This window comes from Diuraphis noxia, unplaced genomic scaffold (genome assembly GCF_037042655.1).
Source record: "Diuraphis noxia isolate RWA-SAM2 unplaced genomic scaffold, SU_Dnox_SAM2 contig0004, whole genome shotgun sequence".
In the NCBI taxonomy this organism is placed as follows: Eukaryota; Metazoa; Arthropoda; class Insecta; order Hemiptera; family Aphididae; genus Diuraphis; species Diuraphis noxia.
The window spans coordinates 26,530,356-26,555,248 of NW_028301714.1; the positions used below are offsets into that span (position 1 = coordinate 26,530,356).

At 28.3% G+C, this 24,893-nt stretch overlaps 1 protein-coding gene across 1 annotated transcript; it reads right to left on the reverse strand.

Annotated features, from left to right (window-relative positions):
- Positions 1-299: 299 nt before the first annotated feature.
- Dora (zinc finger SWIM domain-containing dorado) lies at positions 300-24,707 on the reverse strand. Its single transcript, XM_015517552.2, has 22 exons — positions 23,885-24,707; positions 13,454-13,869; positions 13,149-13,322; positions 12,931-13,067; positions 12,659-12,854; positions 12,360-12,593; positions 12,039-12,293; positions 11,766-11,911; positions 11,558-11,706; positions 11,016-11,497; positions 10,766-10,936; positions 7,733-8,052; positions 7,461-7,663; positions 6,234-6,378; positions 5,663-6,149; positions 5,460-5,588; positions 5,059-5,382; positions 4,817-4,927; positions 4,548-4,740; positions 2,233-2,398; positions 1,991-2,140; positions 300-1,914 (listed from the first exon to the last, which is right to left on the reverse strand). The coding sequence occupies exons 1-22, from the start codon at positions 24,036-24,038 to the stop codon at positions 1,854-1,856; spliced, it is 4,803 nt and encodes a 1,600-aa protein (XP_015373038.1). The 5' UTR covers positions 24,039-24,707; the 3' UTR covers positions 300-1,853.
- Positions 24,708-24,893: the final 186 nt, after the last annotated feature.

Sequence of the window (24,893 nt, forward strand, 5' to 3'; positions counted from 1 at the left end):
TTTTAACTATCACCAAAACAATAGGTATTATCATATCATGAATCTTCTGATGTTATCAAGTAACACTATATAACTGTATAACTATAACTAAATTTTCAATCTTAATAAATTCATGAATCAATCAATAAGGTTTATAATAAACAATACAATATTAAATATTACTATTGCCTATATTATGATGAAAGGCTATAATATAAATTTATTTTTTATTCATTATATATAGGTATTTATAATTTTTTAAATATTTATATTATATAATAAATATATATGAATCAAAAATATATGATTAAGACACATAATTTAATATTATGAGTTTGATATAATTCCACAAATCACAAATAAAAAAAAGAAAATAGAATAAAATCATATTTGATCTTACAAAATAAAACATTCAATAACTAATGATTTTATATAATATATATCGTTTACAATTATTCTTAAAAATATTATGGGAAGTTTAGTATAATGTATATATATATATATGTTTTTTCAACTTTTTTTCATATTTATTTTAATTCAATTACACTGCATGGTGGGATTATAATTTAATTTTGAAGAAATATAATATATTTTATTTTTAATACCCTCTATAATTCATCAGTTAATAAATTTTGTAATAAGTTAAGTACTAAGGTGAGCACAGGTGAGTGAGCGATCGGATGTTGCTTATATTCTAAATACAATTTAACTAAAAGAAGTTACAAAATTAAATAGTCAAAAGCATAATTAAAACAATAAAATATTAGTAATAACTAATAAATATTAAGAGCAATAATTATATTTTTCTCTATATAACTAAGACACTAAATCATGGCCCTAGATTTGATTGCTAAAATCATGTAACCTAAATTCATTAATATATTCATCCAAACAAAAATACAAATTTTTAAAAACCAAATCAGGTAAATAAACGTATCTGTTTATATCTTTTATCTAAAATTAATTCCAGCATTTTTATTTAAAGTTGCACACAATACTTATTTATGTTTAAGATAAATTGACAAAATTCTAAATGCAAAATATATATATATATTTATATATATATACTAAAATAATGCAATAATTATTTACTTTAATATAATGCACTAGTAATAAAAAAATCAATAGAATAGATTAAGAGTGAATGTTTTTTTTGACAAAATTAACTACGGTGATGACAACACAGAAAATATATTATACAATTTGCTACGTTTGTGTTGCCATCAATCGAGTAAATAGCCTAGAGATCTCATTATATTGTTTATGTAAGTAGTCCTGAATAGGGGAGGAATGAAAGGCAAACAAAAACTGTTCTTTGCAAATTAAATTACCTAAGTAAGTCTTTGTTTAAAAAAAAAATTTAATTTAAGCCTTAAACATAAGCTAATTCTATGATGTTAGTAATACTTGAACGTGTTGAGTACATAAAAAAACAGTCTTATTATAATATTCAGCTTATGCTTATACAGTGTAACGGACTTAATGCACACACAGTTAAATAAAAATAATAAATGAAAATCAACATAATAATAATAATTAAAAGTAAAAGAAAAAAATGTAAGAAAGTCAAATGTGAGTAAACGAAATATTAATGATAATAAAAATATAATTCACAAAAAATTAGCTAGGTGAACAAAAAAAAATTAAAAAATTAAAAAATTAACTAACACATTTGAAAAATTTGTTATTTTATAGGTTTAGGTCAACACAGTACGAGTATAGAAAATCATGTAAGTTTTCATTTTGTTTTAACTGAGTATAATAGTTTAAATATAGTAAAATAAGAAAAATAAAAATCTAAAATCGCTATATGTTATCGTTGTTTAGGGCGAAACGCAGCCCTCGGAAAATACAACTACTTCAGAACACCAATGTCATGTAGTGGGCAGCATATTTGTTATCATTGTCCATAGTTCTTTTTTACATGATTTAGATCTAAAAAACAAATACACAATCATTAATTAAATGAAGAATAATGTTTAAATACTAAATTAATATAAATATTGCTTACCTTCTTACAGACTGCAACCAGTCCTTGAACATGGTACCACCTTCTGGTGTCATCGCAAATGCACCATAAGCAGAATAGAGTATTCCGACATACTCTTCGTAATCTGCTGCTGACAACTGATATAACTTTTGGTGTAATAGTTGAATATACCTGTGTGTAAATAATCAATATTCAGTAAATATTAACCGATCAGTTCAAGACTACATATTATTTATATAAAATAATGTAATAATAATACATACATTGAATGACATTTTTCCACCAGAGGACTCAAGGTAGAACAGATAGCAGGATTGGGATTAAAATGTGCCATGTACATAACAGCTTCCATTGCAACATCGTGTAGTGTAAAAGGATTCACTACACTGTTGGTGACAGCCAAACAAAACTGTTGAGTATAATTAGGTCCTAAGGAAAATAATGAAACATAAAAAATTAGATAAATTGTATTTAACAAATATTTGTATTAATTATTACAGTGTTTCCCAACCTTTTTTTACTCAACGCCCCTTTTATATTTTAAAAATCTTACACCGCTCCCCCCTCAATCAATTTTTTAAAATGATAAACGTTTTATTTTTTATTTAATTTAAGACAAAATATCATTTAACATTTTAACGCTACAATTTAGTTAATTTTAATTTTAAATTTAAAACCTAACCTAAAACAAGTACCTGTCAAGATAATTATTTTGATATTATTTAAGTGTCTATAAATATTATACCTACATAATTCTGTGGATTACATTAGGTATTTTGTTCTACGTAGTTATACATTTCATTACAATCAGTTATAAACAAAAAAATTTAAATGATAGATGAGCGCCCCCCTCAAAATAAAAAATGGCCACAAGGGGCGGTAGCGCCCACGTTGGGAATCACTGTATTATTATGTATTTATTGTTATGATACATGATATTATATCAGAAAATAACATTATTTGCCAGTTATTAACATTATTTATCTACAATGTGGGAATACGTTATTTTCTAATGAGTAACATTAATAACCATATGAAATGGGAAATATTATTTAAAAAATATTTTTATTAATTAATTGAATTTTCAAATAAGTAGATGGTAGACAGTTGCCACTGATGGAAGCAGATAGTTATAGTTCTGTTGGGGAGCCCGGGCTACCATTTCAAAACTGGTTGTAACAACAAACGCTCTGCATGTTGTGTGGCTGAAAAGTTGAGTAACAATAAATGTCACAACAGTACAAGTGATAAAAATAAATAAATAATAATAAAAATGCATTGTTTCACTTTTAGATTCTGAGAGGATCGATGAATGTATTGATTTTACAATTTTTTTTTTGTGTCTATATATGTATTAGTAGTCAAAATAATGCTTTGATTTTCAACATTTTCTTTCTTTATCAAAAAATTTCAACTGGAAAGTCAAATTAAATTTTATGAACGTTTGAAGTAAAAACTTTTACGTAGGATATTTACTTAATTTCTCATGGAACGATTTTCCTATTTAGTTGTTATTAAAAAATGAATAATCGTAAATACTTACCTACTTACAATAAAATATTATTAAATTAACAACAAATTACTCAAAAATAGGTAGTTTTGTTACAGTAACATGGAGGTAGATGACTTAAGTTACTGACCAACAAGAGTCCACAATAGAAGTTAGTTTTTAAGGAAAGACTTTAGCCCCCCTAAAATTCCATCAAATCTCTGCCAATGTACACTTTCACGTAAAAATAAACTTGTCTTACACAATACTTATGCTGTTAGACTTTAGACAATAGATGGTAAAATAAAATCAGACTTCATTTTTAATAACTATTAAAGTATAAAATGTTAAGAACAGATGAGTATTATTAGTGCGAATAATGAAATATTTAATAAGCAAAATTATTTCGTCATAAATAGTGAAGTTGTACATCAGGCAACCACTCAGGCCTACTAACTACTAGCGCTTTAGTTCACTCCGTTCACCACATTAACCAGCGATAACACGTCATGTGCCAACCTGATTAGACAACCATGGTTTAGAGCGATAATATTAACAATGTATTTGTTGAATAATGTTAATTTTTGCTGTACTCGCATCCATTGTCTCCGTCTTACAAACATAGAACATAACATAAACTATACTTGCGCGGGACAACTTTTCTCCCTCAGTATTTATAGTAAAATTATCAGAATTCCACAACGCATAAGTAAGAACTTTATCTATCTGAGTCATAGTGTTGTTATTTTTTTGATGGCACAAACCAATAATTTTTAATAATTAAATGAAAAAATAAATGTATTTTCTTAATCTGATAATTTTAATTAGATTTATGTTATCAAAAATATAATGATGCTACGACACAGATAAAGTTCTAACCTATACTTTGTGAAATTCTGACAATTCTATTATAAATACCGAGGGAGAAAAGTTGACTCACGCAAAACAGTTTTTACTATGTTTACGTTTGTAAGACGGAAACAGCGCATGCAGGTGTGGTATCATCTTAATGTAATTTGCTGTAATGCACATATATATAAATAGACCACTAGCTCTTTTTTGAATGTATTAATAAATTTATATACATACCAAGTTTCTTTGACAGACGCAATAACCATTGTATGTCTTCTCTGAATGGTGGATTTCTAGAATACTTTGCCTGATTAGGTTCATGAGCACGTCTAGCCAATGTATCTAAAGCCAAAAGCCCAACACGGTATGCCGACGTTAAATGATGAACTTGTCTGAAATTTGGTGGTGGAAGGTTTGACATAATGTTTGCCTAAATGAATAAATTTAATTATAGCAAATTTAATTGTTGTGTTGTGCTCTTGTTATAAATTTAACAAAATTTATACTTCTGCTTGTTGCTGAGGAGTTCTGATTTGATTGGTAGGCTGAACAAAATATTGTGGCGGACCTTGCTGTGGTTGTCTTTGAGGATTTGTATTTTGATACTGCACAGGAGTCTTAAATAGAAAAACAGTTTATAATTATTCAATTAAAACAGAAATCAAACTAACTATAGTCTTGAGTGTTTAAACATACATTTATTTATTTATTAAGTTAGCTTATAAATAAAAAAATTTTGTTTTATTACTTGATGTATATATGGAGAATAGTACTGTTGTGCGTATTGGTTTGATGTAGACACAGATGGATACGGATAATACATTAATTTGGGCTGTTGGGCATTGAGCGGTGGTGAATTTTGAGGAATTGATTGATTTGGAAAATATGATAGTTGATACAAATGAGCTGGAGATGTCTGTGGTGGTACCATCAACTGATGTGCATATAAAGGTGGTGGTTGTTGGGAAGTGTCAACTGACATTGAATAATTAGCTTGATATACATAAGGGCATTTGAAATCCTCTCTGGGATCAACTTGAAGCATGTAATTGTCCTCGTCTGGATTGGAATTCTGCATAAATAAAAGGCATTAGAGCTAAAATACTTTAACTTGAGTAAACCAACCCTCAGGTTGAGGTAAACACTTACCCTCATATATAAGTCAAACCAGTGTTTTGCTACACTAAATAAAACTTCAGGAAAAACACCTCCACCTTTGGCTGCCATTTCTACAGTCAGACAAGCAATTTCCATCATGTGATCAGACTGTTCTTTACACTAGACAGAATAAAAACCACATAAAAGAATAAAAAACCTGAAGTTCTTAGTAATGATAAAATTATGTTACCTACCTGTATTATAGCTCTTGTTATTTCATTTGGATTGAGAGCAACTGAATGTTTTAAACATGACAATGCTAATTGTGCTGCTGCCTCAACAGTATTACGTTCATGACTTCTAGACATTCTATCAGCAATATTTGCTATTTCGGTTGGTGTCAAAATACCATCCCATGTACCTAGTAAGAACAGTGTAGCTGGTGCACCTATTTCCATAGCATGATCAGCAATCCATGTAACTTGAGATGAATAATTGCGACTTCGCCAGTTGGGTGTAACACGGTTGAGAAGACCCAACGAATACAATGCCAATTGGAATGCACACATGTGTAGTGCACGATGCGGTTGGGTGGGTAATGGAGGTTGTGAAAATACTGTAGTTTGTATCGGTCCACCTACTTTGCTTAGAATGGTTTTACCCAGTTCAAATAAGTAGTGAGCATTTGCTTCGGAAGCTTGATTTGGTTGACTGGGATATAGACGTTTGCTACTTTTATACCTAAGACAGTTATAAAAATTAAATATTGGAACTCTTAACATTAATATTAATTAACTTTAAAATTTAAATTCAACCAAATAATACCTGTTATTATCTTTTCTATGAGAGGACAATCCTATATTACAACTGCTAGACGTTTGAGGTGGTATGGGATTTAACGTCATAACAGCTATGTTTGAGTCTAACTCTCCAGGTACACTTGTTACATTTGGATTGTGACATTGTAGTGCTACAAATTCAAAGAAACAAAAATTAATGTGATACTGATGACCAGGGCTCTAAGTACATGCATTTGTACATCAATCTTGGTAAGTTATACTTAATGCTAGATAACATAGAAATCTGTTTCAAGGTACCATGGTTAAAAATGCAAAATCTTATATTGTTTGATAAAATAGAAATATGTCAAATAGACAAAAACCTCTAGAGTACGTAACAGTGGTATTTGTTGTCTCCGTCTTACCAGTGCGTAATATAGCAAATTTCGCTCAGCAGAACACTTGTAGCTCCTTTAGTTTAAAAATTACAGTGAATCGACCTATCATTAAACTTGATGGTAAGAACATTATCTGTGTTTGTACGTTGGATTTTAATGACGATTCAATTCTTAAGTGAGTTATGACTTATGAGCATATAATATTATACAGTACATTAAAAACGCTCATAACTCACTTAAAAATTGAATTATCCTAAAAAACCAACGTACAAACACAGATAATGTTCTTACCATCAAGCTTCATAATAGGTCGATTCACTGTAATTTTTAAACTAAAGGAGCTACAAGTGTTCTGCTGAGCGTAAATTTGCTATATTACTCACTGGTAAGACGGAGACAACAAATATCACTGTTACATACTCTTAAGAGGTTTTTGCCTATTTGACATATTTACACATATTTCTATTTTATCGGCATATTATACATAATTTTAATATTTTTATTCATATTCATATTCATATTATTATTATATCAATATACATTTTCTTGTGGAAATACTATAAAAGAATAAACATTTATCAACAAAAAAACGCAGTCTTTTATAATTTTTCATTTTAATTGTGACATAAAAAAAAATAGATTATAAAAAAATGAACGGATAATTCATGTCATTTCAAAACAAAATTATGATATTTTTAAGCGCATCATTTTAGATATTTAGTGCATATGAATGCATGTTTTTTTAACTTTTTAAGACATATTTAAATGCATATTTTGCCAATTTTGAGTGCATAAATGCATACTTATTTATTTAAGTATTTTTAGGGCATTTATTATGAGCCCTGCTGATGACTTAGAATTAAATATATACTTACGTTGATTATGAATATTGCTATTTGCAACATTCTTCATAGCTATTAATGGTAAATTCCTGGGATCTCTTATTTGATACCAACAAGAGTCCATTGCAGACTGTAAAAATGGATGAACTTCTCTATCTAATAGTTTGTCCATAGCCAAAGCCAAACGAGTTGGATTATTTTTATAACGGATTAATATGTTTGTTGCCAAATCTCCCCTAAATAATTGATTAAATATTTAGTCAATACAATATAATATAAGAATAATTAAAAATACTTTCACATACCTTTGTCTGCGAATTCCTTCACAGAGCAATGGATGATCTGCTTCACTGATGTTGGCTTTCATACCTAAAGCAGCTACAGATGCTTCAAAACCTAAGGTTTCATCAGCGATTTTATCTTGAGTAGGTGACTGACACATCGCCAAACACTCAAAAATTAATGAAGCCAAATTTAATGGCAATAACGATTCACCACGTGTTTTGTATTGACCTTCACGTAAAAGTTTTGCCCTATTTTGGAGAATGCTCGCTTGTTCTTTACCTAATGGCAACATACGTTTTAAATGATTTAATATTTCTCCTTCTTGATGAGCCATTTTTACCTAAAAAAATAATTATTACATTAGCTTTTTAGTGAATTTTACATAACATATTATGTGATGAAGCATATTTATGCTGTTTAATATTAATATACATTTTTTAGTTCAATAGTGTAATAAGTAAGACTCAGATTTATATGCACTAAAAAAATTTAAAAATGTTTTTAAAAACATGTGTTAATGCACCAAAAATGTACATAATATTTACAATTGTAATTACTTAGTTTTTCAAACAAATTTGATTTTACATTAATTTAAACAAATTGCAGAAATGTCTTAGTGATAACAGTTCGGTAAATATACATATATAATATGTACATTGTCTTCAAATTCAACCCATGTAATATAGTGAATTGTGTTGGCTGACACGTATAAATGCACAAAAGCGCCAGGTCGGTCAGTTGTTATTTTCATTGGTTGTCAACTTACGTAATCACAGGCATTGACAATGATATTAAATTATAATCAACTTTTTAAACAAAAGTGAAGTCAAAAATCTAAATGAACTTGAAGGAATTTGGTTTAACAGATTCCATTTGTTAAAACTCTATTCTTAAGAAGTTTACTAGGTTTCACTAGAGGGATGTTGTTGAATAAAGATACAGGAATAGGAATAGATAACAGTATTGTGATGAACCTTAAGTTTCTGGTTTTTGAACAAGAAAAAAAAAAGGTTTCACTAGGGGCATTTTTAATATCTAATTTTTCAGGTTCAATATTAATGAATAAAAATATTGTATTATTTTGTTTATACCTATTATTCATCAAGACACTAACAATATCCATAAAATTAAAAACCACTTATTCAACCCTAGTAAATTTGTCAATTGGACTCAATCAAGAAAAAAACCTATATAATAATTAATTTAATGAAATAAACAAGATTGTTCAATCTCATATATATAAAATCAATATTATAGATCAGTATTCAATTTTAACAATATTATTAACTGTATAATATTGATGGTGTATGGGTCTAATATGAAAAAATTGTAAAAAAACAATTATATGTGAAAAAGTTTTGTTTATGTCATATTTGGATATGAAAGTGTAACAAATGTTACACTGACATCCTCTTAAAAAATTGTTTCATATAGTTTATGGTATTTTTTGAGGTGGTATGACTGTATGAGGTTTAAAGAATACAAACAACATAATCATATTATGATATATACTATGTATGCTTGTGAACTTAGATAAAATAATATTATGTATGAATAATTATTAAGTTTTATAATCAGTAAAGACCGGATATATAAGTTTTTACATATTGTTACAGAGTATATGCAGTTTTATGAGAGTAAAAAATGTAAAACATTCGTTCAATTCTGAATGCGTAGAATAAAGTATTTTTTGAATTTTTGAGTATATTTCATGGGTTAGAGAATATTAAACCCATTTAGCATATTTTGAAATATTTTGTAAATTGGGAGAAAAAATTTTAATATACATTTTAATATATGGTAGAGCTACATAGAAAAATTTTTTTTGAACATTTACAATTTTTTTTTTTTATCAATTTGATAAAAAGAAAACGCGTAGTATTATCAAGGTTTATCTATAAACCTAGCAGTGTTATAGCGCTTTATCATATTAAGTTGCCGTGCCTTTCCCTAAACATGGTGGCTAATCTGCAATGCTGGCTTATTGGAGATTCAAATATATGGTTTACTGTAGATGAAACCACTGATTTAAAGGGACAGTATATTGCAAACCTATTAGTTGGAGCTCTTAAAAACGATATGCCTACACAACCATATCTTATATCATGCAAAGAACTCGACAAAATGAATCATTCTACAGTATCAAGATTTATAAATAACAGTCTAAAAACATTATGGCCTTTAAGTCATGATGAAAAAGTACTTTTTATGCTGCACATTGTAACTGAAAAACTGGAGATGTTTTGAAGGTGTTTTATCCTAACATTATACACACATTAGCCCATGTGCTAAAAAGAATAGCTGAGAAAGTCAAAGAAATCTATTCAAATGTTAATAAGTTAATAAATAACATAAAGAAATCATTTTTAAAGGCATTTTCTAGAGTTCAACTTTATAAAGAAGAACTTCCAGGTGTTCCTTTAACACCCGAACCAGTCGTTACTAGATGGGGCACATGAATTGAAGCTATGGTTTTTAATACTGACCACTACTTAGGAATATAAACTGTAATAGGGAATTTGCACAATGATTCAGCAGCTAGTGTTGAAAAATGTAGACAGATGTTTATGTTGGATTCAGTAAAAAATGATATGATATATATAAAAGCACATTTCACTGATCTGGTAACGATAATCATTAATTTAAACCCTTAAATAATTATTATTTAAGGATTACCTACTGTTTAAACATTTGTTTTGTTTTGTTTTATTATGTTTCAATATATATAAATATTGTAGCATATTTAAGAACATTTCAGCATATTTTTGCACATTTCTGATTATTTGAAAAATTTTTGAGAAAATATAATGAGAATATTTTAAGGTTTTTTAGAGAATATTAACATTATATTTTGGGTATTTTTAAAGAATATAAATCCGGTCTTTAATAATCAGTAACCAATGTGGCGGCTGCCAAACAATCATAGAGCACCTGGTATTGAACGTGAGTTATGATCATATCACCAAATTATTAACTTAAAAAGAATAGAATATAGAATAAAGTACAATTGATCAGTAAAAATATAAAAATTTGATCCCTAATGACAAACTCACTTCTAAAGGCTTTGTGCTAGCAGGCAGTCTCGGCATCTCCAATCCATACAAACCAATCTTAAATGCATGTAAATAATATTCTTTCCTTTCTGCTAAAACTGAGCACAAAAAATAGCATTTTTGAAGAATTTCTGATGCCAAAGTAGACAAGTGGTGACTGACTGGATTAATCTAAAATAAAGATTAATAATTTATTATTATAAATTTATTAATATAATGAGAAAATATTGATATCAATTCTAATATATACTTTTTTTCGTTTTCCTTTGATCATTGATGGCGGTATTTCAATAATAAAATTAGGTGGATTTTTTAAAAACTGGTCAACAAGCTTTACACAAAGTACACAAGCTTCATTTGTATGACCATAACCATATAATCCTTCAGCTCTTGCAAACATTGTTTCCCATTCAGCATCCAATTTTACTAATGGAGTAATAGGTGCAGCAGGTATTTTGGATGTAGATGGTATTTGATGATCAAGATCTTTCATTGTTTTAACAACAAAATCTGATGAAATTACTGCTGACAAGTCTTTTGGGTTATATAAGTAAAGAAAATTGTATTCATCCATATCAGGTGGTGCAGTAGTTTGGGAAGAAGTAGACTTCTGTGCAGCTGTTCGATCACCTTCATCACTACTCTGACTTTCAGATGTGTTGGATGTACTATTGACTTGATGAGGTGTACTAGGTTGGGTACTAGATGAGGAACTTGTAGATGCATTTAAGTCTAAAGTCAAATATAAATCATAAAAATGTAAATTTTAGAACCTAAAATAAAAATAATTACTTGTACAACTTGCAGATGCACTTAAAGACTCATTAGTTGAAAATTCCTCAGGACTAGTGGTATTATTGCTAGCATTTTCATCATCTGGTGGAGGTAATGATATATTTCTTGGCATATGCACCCAGTAAACATTTGTCATGGCTCTATTCCTACATTATTATTATTATTTATATTTGTCACAAAATTAACTTATTAATATTAAACATACTCATTATTTGGCATATGATTGCGAATCATAGGCATGTTAGATCTGCTACGGTATTCATATCGATGTGTCCTATTTCCAAAGTGCAAATGTCGATTATTTTTCAAGTCCAAGAAACATTCATCTAAGCATATTTGAGAAGAATTTCCCTAAAATAATTAAGAAGTATCAGAATAAGTAATATTTATTATTTAAATTACAGTTTAAAAATAAAAAAGCTTTTTTAAAAATACTAATATAAATTTAATTTAAGATATTTTTCTTTATTAAACTTACTCTTGCAGATGAACTGCATTCATTCCAGTTTATATTATCTCCCATAAAATGTGTAGCTGTTCCTGTTCGTTTAATGTGCACACAAGAACCATCATCACAACAGCAATTAGTCCCATAAGTGATTCCAGCTAATGGATAATCTATCCAGTCTAGGTCGCAAGCTTCACAAGCTGGTTTGAAGCCCACAAAAATTTCTGTATCTTGGCGAAAATTATTTAGTGATTTACTGTTTGACAAATTTCTGTGTTTCATCACCTACAATTTTAGATAAGTAATTGTATAAAATAATATTGTAAGTTAGTTATATGAATAACAACATACTCTAGTGAATATTTTTTCTTGCCAGTCTTTAAATTTAATTTTTAATGAAGTTTTATGATCAGGTGAAATGCTTGGATTTAAAGCAGCCAAACGCCACAAAGTTACCATTTCATCACAAAGTAAAGCACAAGCATGAGATGCTGTGTTGGTATTACCAGCTGGACCAGTATGCTTAGTTCCTCCACTTCCTCCGCTATGTAACGCTACTCTTGTATTAAACCACCAAACCATGATCTATAAATAATAATTTAACATCGTTTAGTAAAAACAAATGATAATAACAGTGATTATTTCCCTACTTGATCACATGCAATAGCTTCTTCAGTTAGCACTTCCAACAAATGTAAAGCATTCTCATCATTCCTGCGAAACATTTCTCTGACGATAGATAGTAAATTCCATAATCCTTCAGGTTCACGACCACGTAATGGACGCAATAGATTTGCCCATTCTGCAGTAGCAGGTGGAACAGATTGTGATAATATGTTAACATCGCTAAGAAATAAAACTAGAGTTAATAAATTCTGAAGTTTATTAAAACAAAAAAAAAACATAGAATGTATTAGATTACCTAATAACTAAGGGCGAAGGAACACAAAATTTGATCAAACTTTTTTTTATATTGTTATGCAATGTTTTTTCATCTAAAAACCATGTTGTTTGTTCATTAACAGATGCACCTGCAGTTGGATCTGGTGCACCACTTGTCTAAAATACAATGATGATCAGTAGGTGGTAAAAACTTAGAATTTAATATGAAATTTATATTTCAACTATCATATATCTTACAGAATTAATAGCAGTTGGTTGTGAAGACAACAGCGAATCCAGTAATCGTTGTGCGGCAGGTAATATCTGTTGAGGCAACTCACTTATCAGATACTGTGCAAATTTTTGTAATTGATCTCGTTCTAGTCGGGAAAGGCTTTCACTAACAGGTGCTCTCAAACAAACTTCATCAGACTAAATGTCAGAAATAAATTATATCAATAAAATATCATATCACACAAAAATTGATTAAATTCTTCAGGTAATATAAGTAATACATGATATATACATTTTTTTGCTTTAAGAAGTTATAATAAGTTTCTTACACAATATATTCTATGTAAACAGACAGCAACAACATGAGAACACCAATATGACATGGGTTCGCAAGTACAATTACATGTTGTTATTTTCTTTCGGTCAAATGTAATTGCCACATTGAACACGTTGCGGCCGCCATGATGCACATTAGCACTCAAATGAAATCCTATTTGAACAGAATCTTTAACAGTGTTTGATGTATATAAATTTTGACCACGTAAAAATTCGTCAGAGTTTGAATTGGCCAGACATGAATACAAGCGAATATCGTCTTCGCTATCTGGAAAACTCCAAAAGGCAATGCGGAGCTGAAGTTCTTCCGGTACGGGTGGATATTCTTGTTCAACAAGTTCATATGGTATAAATAGAGCGACACATTGAGCAGCTAATTCAACCAGTGATTTAACTACATTTCTAGGCTCTGGAAAATGAACATAGGTACATTTATAATTTATAATCATCATTCGCCTGTAATTTAATGAAAAAACAGGAATTCTATTCTTAATATATTTTATTAAAGTAATGAAAATGGGTTACCTATTTTAAACAATGATATAATAATTACACAAACATTTGATTTGATTGACTTATGCTCGGATTATGCATTTTGTATTTAATAAATTACAATAAAACTATTATTAAATTCGGCGATATTTTATTAATAGTATATTTCTGTGTACCTACATTTCTTTTGGAATATACATTTTGCACTATGTTCAGCAAGAGAAAATCTAACCGTACAGACTACGGGGGAACTCGTTTCCTTTTAACAATGTGACGCGGAGGGATTCGCAGAATCGGCGTGTTCTCACGCTGAACAGAGTATAGTAAGACAAATTAAAAACAATCAAACATCACAATTATAGATAATAATAGATATTATTTGTAAAATTAAAATTGATTTGCATTTAGTTAAAATAAATAAAGTTATAAAAAAATAAATAATAAAATATAATATACGATATTAAGGCCAGAGAAACACAATTCAAATTACGATAAAAGAATAATAGAGAAATGAATATAACATGAGAGTTGTAAGATATAAACTATTAAGAGAAATGAGAATTATTGTGTCAAGTAAAAATTTGAATTATAAAATATGTAACTACAGTGAAACCTCCTTTAATGGACACCTCTCAATAGCGGAACCTCCAAATACGGACGGAATTTTGGGAACGGTGAAATGTGTACTCACTGTATTTCCCCTCTTAATAGCGAACGACGTTTAAGCGACCGAGAGTGTCCGGTATTTAGAGGTTTCACTGTATTTAAGTATATTACCAAACAATAATATTGATTACTTAAAGAGGCCGTCATAAACACCGAATCACCCCACATCTTTTTGCTGTCTTGTCATATGATCTTAGTATTAGACTCGTTCAAGTGCACAACATTGCAAATTTTCATTCATCAGAATCGATTTTTTATAATCATCAATTCATCAATATTAGAGTAAATTAACCTATTATCAAATAGGCATCCGAACTAGGAGAGAAAATCAAATTCAAAGGCAAGAACATTATCTACTTATATTTGAACGGTATTTTAATTTTTAAGCGAGTTATGACTCATTACATATGAATATGTAAAATATTTAAATTTAAAAATTCTTTTAACTAGCTTAACAATTAAAAATATAATAAAAAGTGGATATGGTCGTCTAAATAATACTCTTACCTTTAAATTTTATAAGAGGTCAATTCACTCTAATTTTTAAACTAACAGAGGTAAACGTGATCTGCTGAGCGTAAAATTTGGTATGTTAACGCATATTTTCATCATTTGACGAAGACAACACTTGCGGGTATAACATTATCTTAAAATTTAATAATAAGTTATCTTATTCTTATATTAAAGCTAATAACACAACATTGCGTCTTTGACGGAAATAAACCTCCTATGTGAAACAAATGTAATTTTTAGGAAATACAAAAAACGTTTTAAATAAAAAACAATTAGATGGGAGTTATTTCGTAAACGATTGATTGTAGGTAACGCATAAGAGATAGAAATCATTCATTAATTCTACGATACAGATAGAAGATTTTATACATAAATATCTTTCTTTTTTTCTGAATCAGGGATATTAAAACCATAAAATCATAAATTTGACACAAAGGAAGTTTTTCCCGACAATGACAAATTTTGGTATGCTGAAGACTAATTTTCTAAGCTGAACATATTTTGTTACAGACATTTTATGTATGAAATTATACATCCATCTTCTTAAATCTTAAGCAAAACTTATTAGGTTCATCGATTCTTCTAATTCAGGGGAGGCCACAACGAGGTTCGCGAGCTGTATGCGGATTTCGAGTGAGTATTGTATGGCTCTTGACACCAAGCTTAGAGTAAAATTAATTCATATAATATAAAAAGCACTTCTCAAAAGTAAAATCCCATTTCATAATGTGTATCTACAATAATAATGCTTTGTGTAATTTAAAAAATGAATGTTCCTTTATTTCATTATTTGTTATAAAATTTAAAATCTGTTTTCATTTTATAAAAATACCTAACCTATCTTAAAAATGTGACTAACTTTAAAATAGCTTAATAAATTTGCGGCTCCCAAAATTAAAGTTAGTGGCAACCCCTGTTCTAATTTAAAAAGTCAAATAAATTACAGTCAATCAATATAATGACAATAATATTGGTTTATTATAAGAAAGGAATCCTGGGCAAACCCAATAAAATCCATTTTTATCGATTTATTTAGTACCTGTATTTTCTATATAATTAAAACAATGCCCTCGTAAAAAATAAATGTTTTAAAAATTTAAACGTAACGATGTCGTCAAGACATAATATATCGATTTTTCAATACTTAACTGAAAATTAAAAATTTAAGACATAAATTAATATTATACCTACACAAAATACCATTACTATGGGTTTATTTTTATTTACATTTAAAAATGCAAATGAAATTAATTAGAATTTCGTAATTAAAAATATAGATAGGATTAGCAGTAGTGAAGACGCAGCTGAAATTTTTTTTATTATATAACAACAATAATGAAAGATGTGAAACATACACACACACACCACGTACGACATACTATATTTATTGATCCCCTCCATTAACTGTTCAACACGCCACCACTCGGGCACCACTGTTTCTATATTATTATGCCAATGTACAATAATTATACAACGGGGCCAGTAGGCAGGTGACTATTTACAGAAATATCAAATAGTAAGAGAAGCACAGACGACAAACCCCTCTGCGATACGGTCTGGAATTATTAGGATTACATATAATTACTGGAGACTGGACGCCGTTCGGCGTTCGTTCGACGACACTTAACGAAATAGACGCCTGACATAAGGACAGTTATCACTGTTGGGGTGTAAGTAAAAACTATCCAGACACTTAAAAAAAAAATATGCATCTAGGTACTTTGGTGCGTAATATTTTATAAATTCTTATAATTATTAACTATATTAAAGGCAAACCCACTATTATACAATTATATGGGTGCCCACATATTTTTGAGCAATTTCTATAGTATAATATTGTTGGCTATAAATTATAATAACCATACTAACAATATTTTTCGTTTGGCCACTTTCTTATTTTTGTAACGCAGGTCACAACAAAGTTATTACTAATTAAGATAGAGGAGTTAGTTCAGAAAAGATAAACATATAATTTAATAATGGTGTGATTTTTTATTTTTTTATTGGATTACAGAATAACTAAATGGCATGCAAGTTGCCCATTATTCTCATTGTTAGTACTTTTTAGTTTTTTAAATCTCAGAATGTATTCTTAAAAAAAAATAGTTAGATCTTGAGGAATGAACAAAAATGGATAACGAATAAGCAGTAATTACTTGTACTTATCTAACAACATGGGTAGGTATATTATATGATTAAAAAGATAATATACAGAATATTATTGATTTATATTGTACTTTATTATTATATTATACAATAAACTACTCAGTGTTTGTTTGTATTTACATACCTGCTACTAGGAATCATTCAGAGAATCTGTTATGAAATCTTTTAATAGGTTTTGTTTCAAAAACAAATGAATCAAGAATTTTGTACTGTCAAATTTGAAATTACTTATTTTTTTAAATGTAAAAATAGTGTAACACTAAGGTCGTTCCAATGAACCATTGATTATAAATTTATTACAATTATTTCTAAATATTTACATTAGTGAAAAGCTTTTCACAGCTGACTTTCAAAACTCCAAAAACACCTCATAGCCAACTAAGCTGTTGACAAAGCATTCTTTCTTACAATTATGACCCCACAATAGTATCCCAAAACATCCAAATAAATTTTGAAAAAAATTACAAAATGAACCTCCAAACTGAAAATCAAAATAAATACAGATAAATCCTTATTCAATGGTGAGATCCCTTGGTGTTTGCCCTTCCCCCTTAAAGCATAATTTTTTCTAATAAAGTAATAAATTTATTATTTATAAAAAAAAAACTGCACAAAACTTAGTTTAATATATACTGAAGCCCCTCTTACTTTCATAATCCTCTCATCACTAAGTAAAAGAAATTCACCTGCAATGTACTTTCAATATAACATAATTTCAACTAGGTATAACTTAAATCAAGTATCTAGGTCTAAATTTAAACAAGTTACACTTTTGGTCCACATATGTATACAAAGAGTGTCCCATAAGGATTTACTCATTGTGATATCTTCTGAGATAATAAATATATCATAAATCTGTTTTTTTTTTTTATTAGACTCACATAGACAAGTGTTACGTGTATTTTATTTTTTAATTTAATTTAATTTTTTGCTAAAAAAGTTAAAAATTATTTATTAATATTTAAAAAAAATAAAAATACCTATTTTATAAAGTTTATTTTGCTGCAAATTTTTACCTTTCAACATTTTACTTTCATTAATCTCATGATTTTTAATAATTTTCTACTTTATAAATAAAAAAAGACAAAAGACTGGTTTTTATATCTGCTCCCCTCTACACCTCATGGGACACCCTGTATAAATTTGCTTAGTCGTTGAATACACTATACACCCAATATTCAAATTAAAACTCTCAGCAACTTGATTATTTATAAATCAATTCTAAAACTTAAGTGATCTTGTAACATTAATATATGGGGATGTGCTAAGCTTTTCCAAATTCTAACAATGCAGGACTTTCAGTCTAATTTTTTAACGAAAAACATTAGCCACATGGGATGTATCAAATCTTACACTTCACAAAAAAATCAAAATAGTTTCTATCGCACCAAAAAATTGTATGATAAATTATACTACCACACATATTCAACACATTCTCAAGTTGACTGGTCAGTGAATCCATATTCTGATTAGAGATTTAAGCTTGAAAATTTGATTTTAAACGTATACTATTCAACATCATTAATTTTTGAGGTAGTACAGACATACAGTAAGTCAAATGTTGATTATTTACATATCAAATTGTCTTATTAATAAAAGATCAGATCCATGCCTATTTATACTTCTATTATAATTTATTACACTCCTTTAATAGTTTTTATTTCAATAATTATATTAATTAAATACATTGTGAAATTAAATATATGAATTAAAATAAATTGTGTATCAAACATTATTTAAATAAAAACCCTATTTAACTTTAAAAATTTCATAAAACATTTTTTTAATACCAAATAACATTAGCTAGTATTATAGGTAATTGATTAGTAAAACCTAAACTACATTTGAAATGTTAGATAGAATTTGTAAAATAAAATATGAGATAGAATCATAGGCGCACATAGGGTGTGAATTTAGGGGGTGCTGAAATAATTTATAGTATACAGACCCGTGGGGATCGAAGCCCCCCACTACACCACCCTAATACTATAATAATTGCATTGCAATAATTATAAATTTTATTAAAAATAAAAATAAATATTTTGTAGTTATATTACAAGTTATAATAACATGTAATCATTAATTATTAATGTTAGACAAGATTTAATTTTCTGTTTGATATTGCAAATGTTTACAATATAATTTCCCCCTCTATTTTATTGGTAAGATCACTCTCAATGCTAAGCGTAGATAGCTTGGTAAATCTTTCTATCTTTCTTGGCCCATATTGGTGCGTAACCAGTTTTTCAATCTACGCATAGCTGAGGAGCGTTCACACGTTGACGAAGAAATTGGAATTGTTATTCCCAATAGTGTACAGACATTTGGAAACAAACTTTTATAACATTGATTTTTCATGCCTTCATATATAAAGCTGGCTGGCAGACTATTCATTAAAACCATCATTTCTGCTGATAAACTAACTGTTGATATTTTCAAAATATCCTGATATACATAAACAGATTTATATAATAATATTTCAAAAGATATGACTATGTAATAAATATTTTTAATAGTTTATGCGGTGCTAATTTTAAACCTGGGAGTGCTAAGCACCCCCCTATGTGCGCCTATGGATAGAATACAGGTCAGTTTATAACATCTTCTCCCATAAATAATATGTGAATTCAATATTTCCAAACAAAACATTTGAAAAAATAATATCTAACTTTTAGATAGTTATGATGATATGCAGTGTATGAGGGTAAATCAAGAATACAGGGTCTAGGAAATTTTTTCCTAGAGCTTTAGGTGTTTTAATCTACATTAAATTTATAAAAGAAATTATAGAATACATAATTATAAAAATACAAAAACAAAAAAAGTATAATTGTTGGTTCATTAATTCTTTTTTTTATATACTTTTAGTAGCAAGCAATATTATATTAAAAGCATTTAAGAAGATATATAGGCCAGTAAGAGACAATAAAATACATTGGATTGTCAATAATAGTCAGGCTCTGACTTATACAGTCTACAATACCGTACATAACATAAACAAGGAAAGAAAAAGTCTTTGATGATTGAAATTGTTCAAGAAGAATGGGCTTTTACCATAACATAGGGACAATGGCCAAAATATATTTTAATAACTCAATACTTAAACCTACAACACATAATAATATATTAGTATAATACTGCTTATTTATTAGGTATATAACTTAAATTAAGTATTAAGTAGGTAATAACTAATAAATATATGATAAGATTAATAGTATAAATTATGAAACAAAATCACTGAAATTAGCTACTGTTCATGTAATTTTAGCATTTATATGCAAAAATATGAATTTTTATTATTCCTAGAATATTATTATTTATTATTATTCATAATTTATTGTAACTACATTAAATATTAGTTTATATTATTACATGCTACTATTTCTACTACCTATGATATGTTGTTTCAAATTTTTAAATACGAGCGACCGGCAATTTGAACGTAAAATAGATTTATATTGACTAAAACTCTTTTTACATCTATTTTAAAATTGTTACTGGAAAATTCTTCAATAAATTGATGTAGCTTGACACTTTCACTTTGAACTTTTGTCATTTTTTATAACTGATACTGTTATTAACACCGCTCAAATTATTAAGTATAAGTGTCCGTACATTTACACAACACACGGCGTGTACCTATAAATAAAATACTTCTGCGCTGTCTCACTGTATACATCATTAAACAATGTGTAAGTAATTCTATCAGTCGTCTGACTAAGATAAGATTAGATAGGTATTATCATTTATACTATACAGGGTGTCCCACAGAGATCTGACATTCTGACAAATAAAATAACTTTTGTTCTAATCAATATTATTAAAAAATTTCTTTTAAATATAATTCATAGACACTTGCGCTACATTTTTATTTTTTAATACTGAAGATAAAAAACTTAAAAATTGATAAAATTTTTTTTCGAAATATTCAATATAGCCAATTTATAAATTTGATTTTCAGAAAAATGTATATGGTAAAAACACTTATTTAAATCAAAAGGCTGATTTTTTAAAATTTTTTTAAATATGAATATTTTTGTAAGGTAAATTATAGAAATTTATAGTTTATACATCACATATTATTAAAATAAATACAATAAAAAAAATAATTAGATTTTAACATGCACTTATTTAAAAATGTTCTTATAAAATATTTTTTAAAAACTTTATTATTATTTAAAATTACAAGGTTTCTAACATAAACTAGATCGTAATTTACTTAACGAAAATATTGATATTTGAAAAAATTGTAAAAAAATCAGCCATTTGACTTAAATAAGTGTTTTTACCATAGGCATATACATTTTTATAAAGATCAGATTTACAAATTGGCTATATTGAATATTTCAAAAAAATTTTTTATCAATTTTTTATCAATTTTTAAATTTTATTTTCAGTATTAAGAAATAAAAATGTATTCTAAAAATGTAGCGCAAGTGTCTATGAATTATATTTAAAAGAAATTTTTTTAAAATATTGATTAAAACAAAAGTTATTTCATTTGTCAGAATGTCAGATCTCTGTGGGACACCCTGTATATTTACAACAATACAACGGATGAACCAAAAACTATCGATTTCACGAAATAAATACCATTTAAAATTAACAATAACTTATAAAAGTTAAAAAATTTAAGTAAAAAAAATCAAAATCTCAAAAATCTGTTAATATGCAATTATATGCATAATGTTCAAAATAATCAAAAATATGCAAAAAAAATTGGTTCTATTTAAACGAGAATAAGCCAAATTGTGGACAAATCTAACAGCCAATCAATTTGGACCTAAGGAAAAAAACATTTTAAAATATCATTGTTTTATTTAACTAACTATAAATTATTTTCATTATTTTACACGTACATAAAGAATTTTAAATAATAGATAAAGAAAATTATTTGGATGGGTAGTACAAGAAAAACTGTTAATACAATACAACTTTTAAAACCACATTTAAATTACAAGTGTTATGTACCTATAATAAGTGTAATGAATGTACAAGAACCATGGAAAACAGTAACTAGGTCATTAATATACAGGTGTAGGACATTGGTATTAAAAAAAATATAATATCTAATACCTAACATATTTTCTCTTTTACAAAAATAATAATATATCATCTTATTCTAAAATAGCTTTAAATTATTTAATATTTATCATGTGCATTGTACCATTTGTACCTAATGATATATATTTAATTAACTAATAGACCAGCCAATCTTTTAGAAAATTTATGATTTAAAATGATCTTGGAAAATTTAATTTTGTTAAAATACAAATAAATAGTTTCCAATAATTGTGCTTACCATTAGGTAGTTACTTGAAACGTGATATATGGATGGTTAAAACTACATTTCTATAGCTTTTGATTATTCCTTATTATAATTAGAACCTACTAGTAAAAAACAATTAAAAATTAATTAGGGAATAATTGTCATCAAAAACTTGGAAAATAGCAATACAGTTAAAAATTATAAGTGGATCATTGCCTGTAAAATTCAAAACTTTATTTAGGTACTTGCCAAATAACCTAAGCTTTCAAGTTGCAATAGCTTAAACTAGTTAGTTAAACCTATCACATGTAATGATAATATTATGGCTCATTTAGGGCCGTTCTTACAATGTCCGGTTAAAGTTAACAAACACTTAACCCACGGAATTCTGCCATTAAAAATCCCACTAACCATCAGTTAACCGTAAACTGACACTTAACCGGACATTGTAAGAACCGACCTTAATAAGTTAAGTACCCGGTTAAGTATGTTGCTATTCTCTAATTTAAGCTAGTAAGTTATATTCCTTGGATATAAATTATATCTGTTATTCTTGGAAGATTAATTATGGGTAAGTACTTTTATAAAATACAATATTGAAACCCCATATTTTTTTATTTTTTGTTAAGACTTAAAATTCAATAAATAAATTATATGAATTTTAAAATAACAACTTGTAGGTATATGTAAAATAATATCTAAATTAATCATTAAAACTTGGAATCTTAAATTTCAATATCTAAAGAATATTTTTCTGGATACTGATACACTATGTACCTATATTTACAATATCATCAAAATTGATGAAAAGAAGACAATCTAAAATTATATTAATTATATTAAGTCTCCCAAATTCGTCAGTATTCAACCTTAAATTGTTATAGGTATAATAATTAATAAACTACCAAACATTAGACTTGAATACCTACTTAATTATATCTGAATCAAAATAGCTGTTGAATTTCTTTTTCTTTGAATTAATCATGAATAAAAAATTAAAACTATATTTATTGAAGTAGCTATAAGATGAATAATTTGAATAAAACTGAAAGGTTTCAACACCTGGTTAGGTATATACTTATGTGCATGCATTTATTGGAACCTACCAATTGGGATTTAATTAACTATTTTCCTACAAATAAATAAATAAAAATTCAACTAAATCAAGGAATTTAATTGGTAATTAAATATCTATATAAAAAAGTAAGATTACTAAAAATTAATTTCCAAATAGGTAACCTCTCTGATAATAAAAAAAGTTACAAACTAGCATACCTATATAAAACACAAAAGTATTTAATGTATTATATGTACTAACCATCTTCTGTATTCAGTTCGGCCGGTTTCCTCCATCCTCTCCAGTTTATGCACGCAGATTCAGGTTCACTGCTCCATGTACATAGTGAATCTTCTTCAAACCGGTCAGAGTCCTCAAACGAGTAACGGTCGTTCTCATGCCATAAAGCCAGCATGTTATCGTCAATTAGTGGAGGTCGACCATCATGATGGACGTTGCCGGAACGTCTTGGCAGAACGGGATGCGCCAGTTTGGACGGGTAGCGTATACAGCGTTTTCAGAAACACCAAGGATACACACCGATATGACTTATGCTATGTGAAGACGTTACTGTGCGTCGTGGGAGAGAGTGTATGTAAGTGAATTGAGACTAAGAGTGTGTGTATGCGTATGTGTGTGTGTGTGTGTGTGTGTGTGTGTGAGTACGCTGTGTAGGGCCTATGCAGACTAACACATCATACTATCATAGCCTCTCTCGGTCAGGAACGACAACAACCTTGAACCCTTGGAACAAGAGGTTTTTGACCCCGATTACCCTGTAACGACAATCATGATGGTGGTGGCAGAGGCGAATTGACGACGTCGACGAACGGAGAGAGCGATGGGCCGCTAGTGGTCTGCTCGGAGTACCTTTAGATGGAGCAAGACGATAATCGCGAACACTTAAGATCCATTTTGTATTTTGGCTGTCCTTTGTTATCGGTCAGAAGAGTTGCAATAGGTAGGTGCACAGGGGGAAAAAACCTACTATATACCAAACAATAATAAAAATAATGGATATCGGATATCTATGGAGGTCGGAGGTGGAACTGGTAGGGCTTTCTCTCTTCCCTAGTCAGACCACTACTACATAACTATAAAGTACAAATCCATTGTTCCCGAAAGGTGCAACTGCGTGCAGTGTTACCGACAGTCCGGTAATTTTGTTATTTGTGGGGCTATAAATGAATATGTTCTTCCCTTGCTTTGCTTGAACCGTTCAGAAAACTTATCGTATATTTTTCATTTTCCAGTCCCATGGCCGCACTGG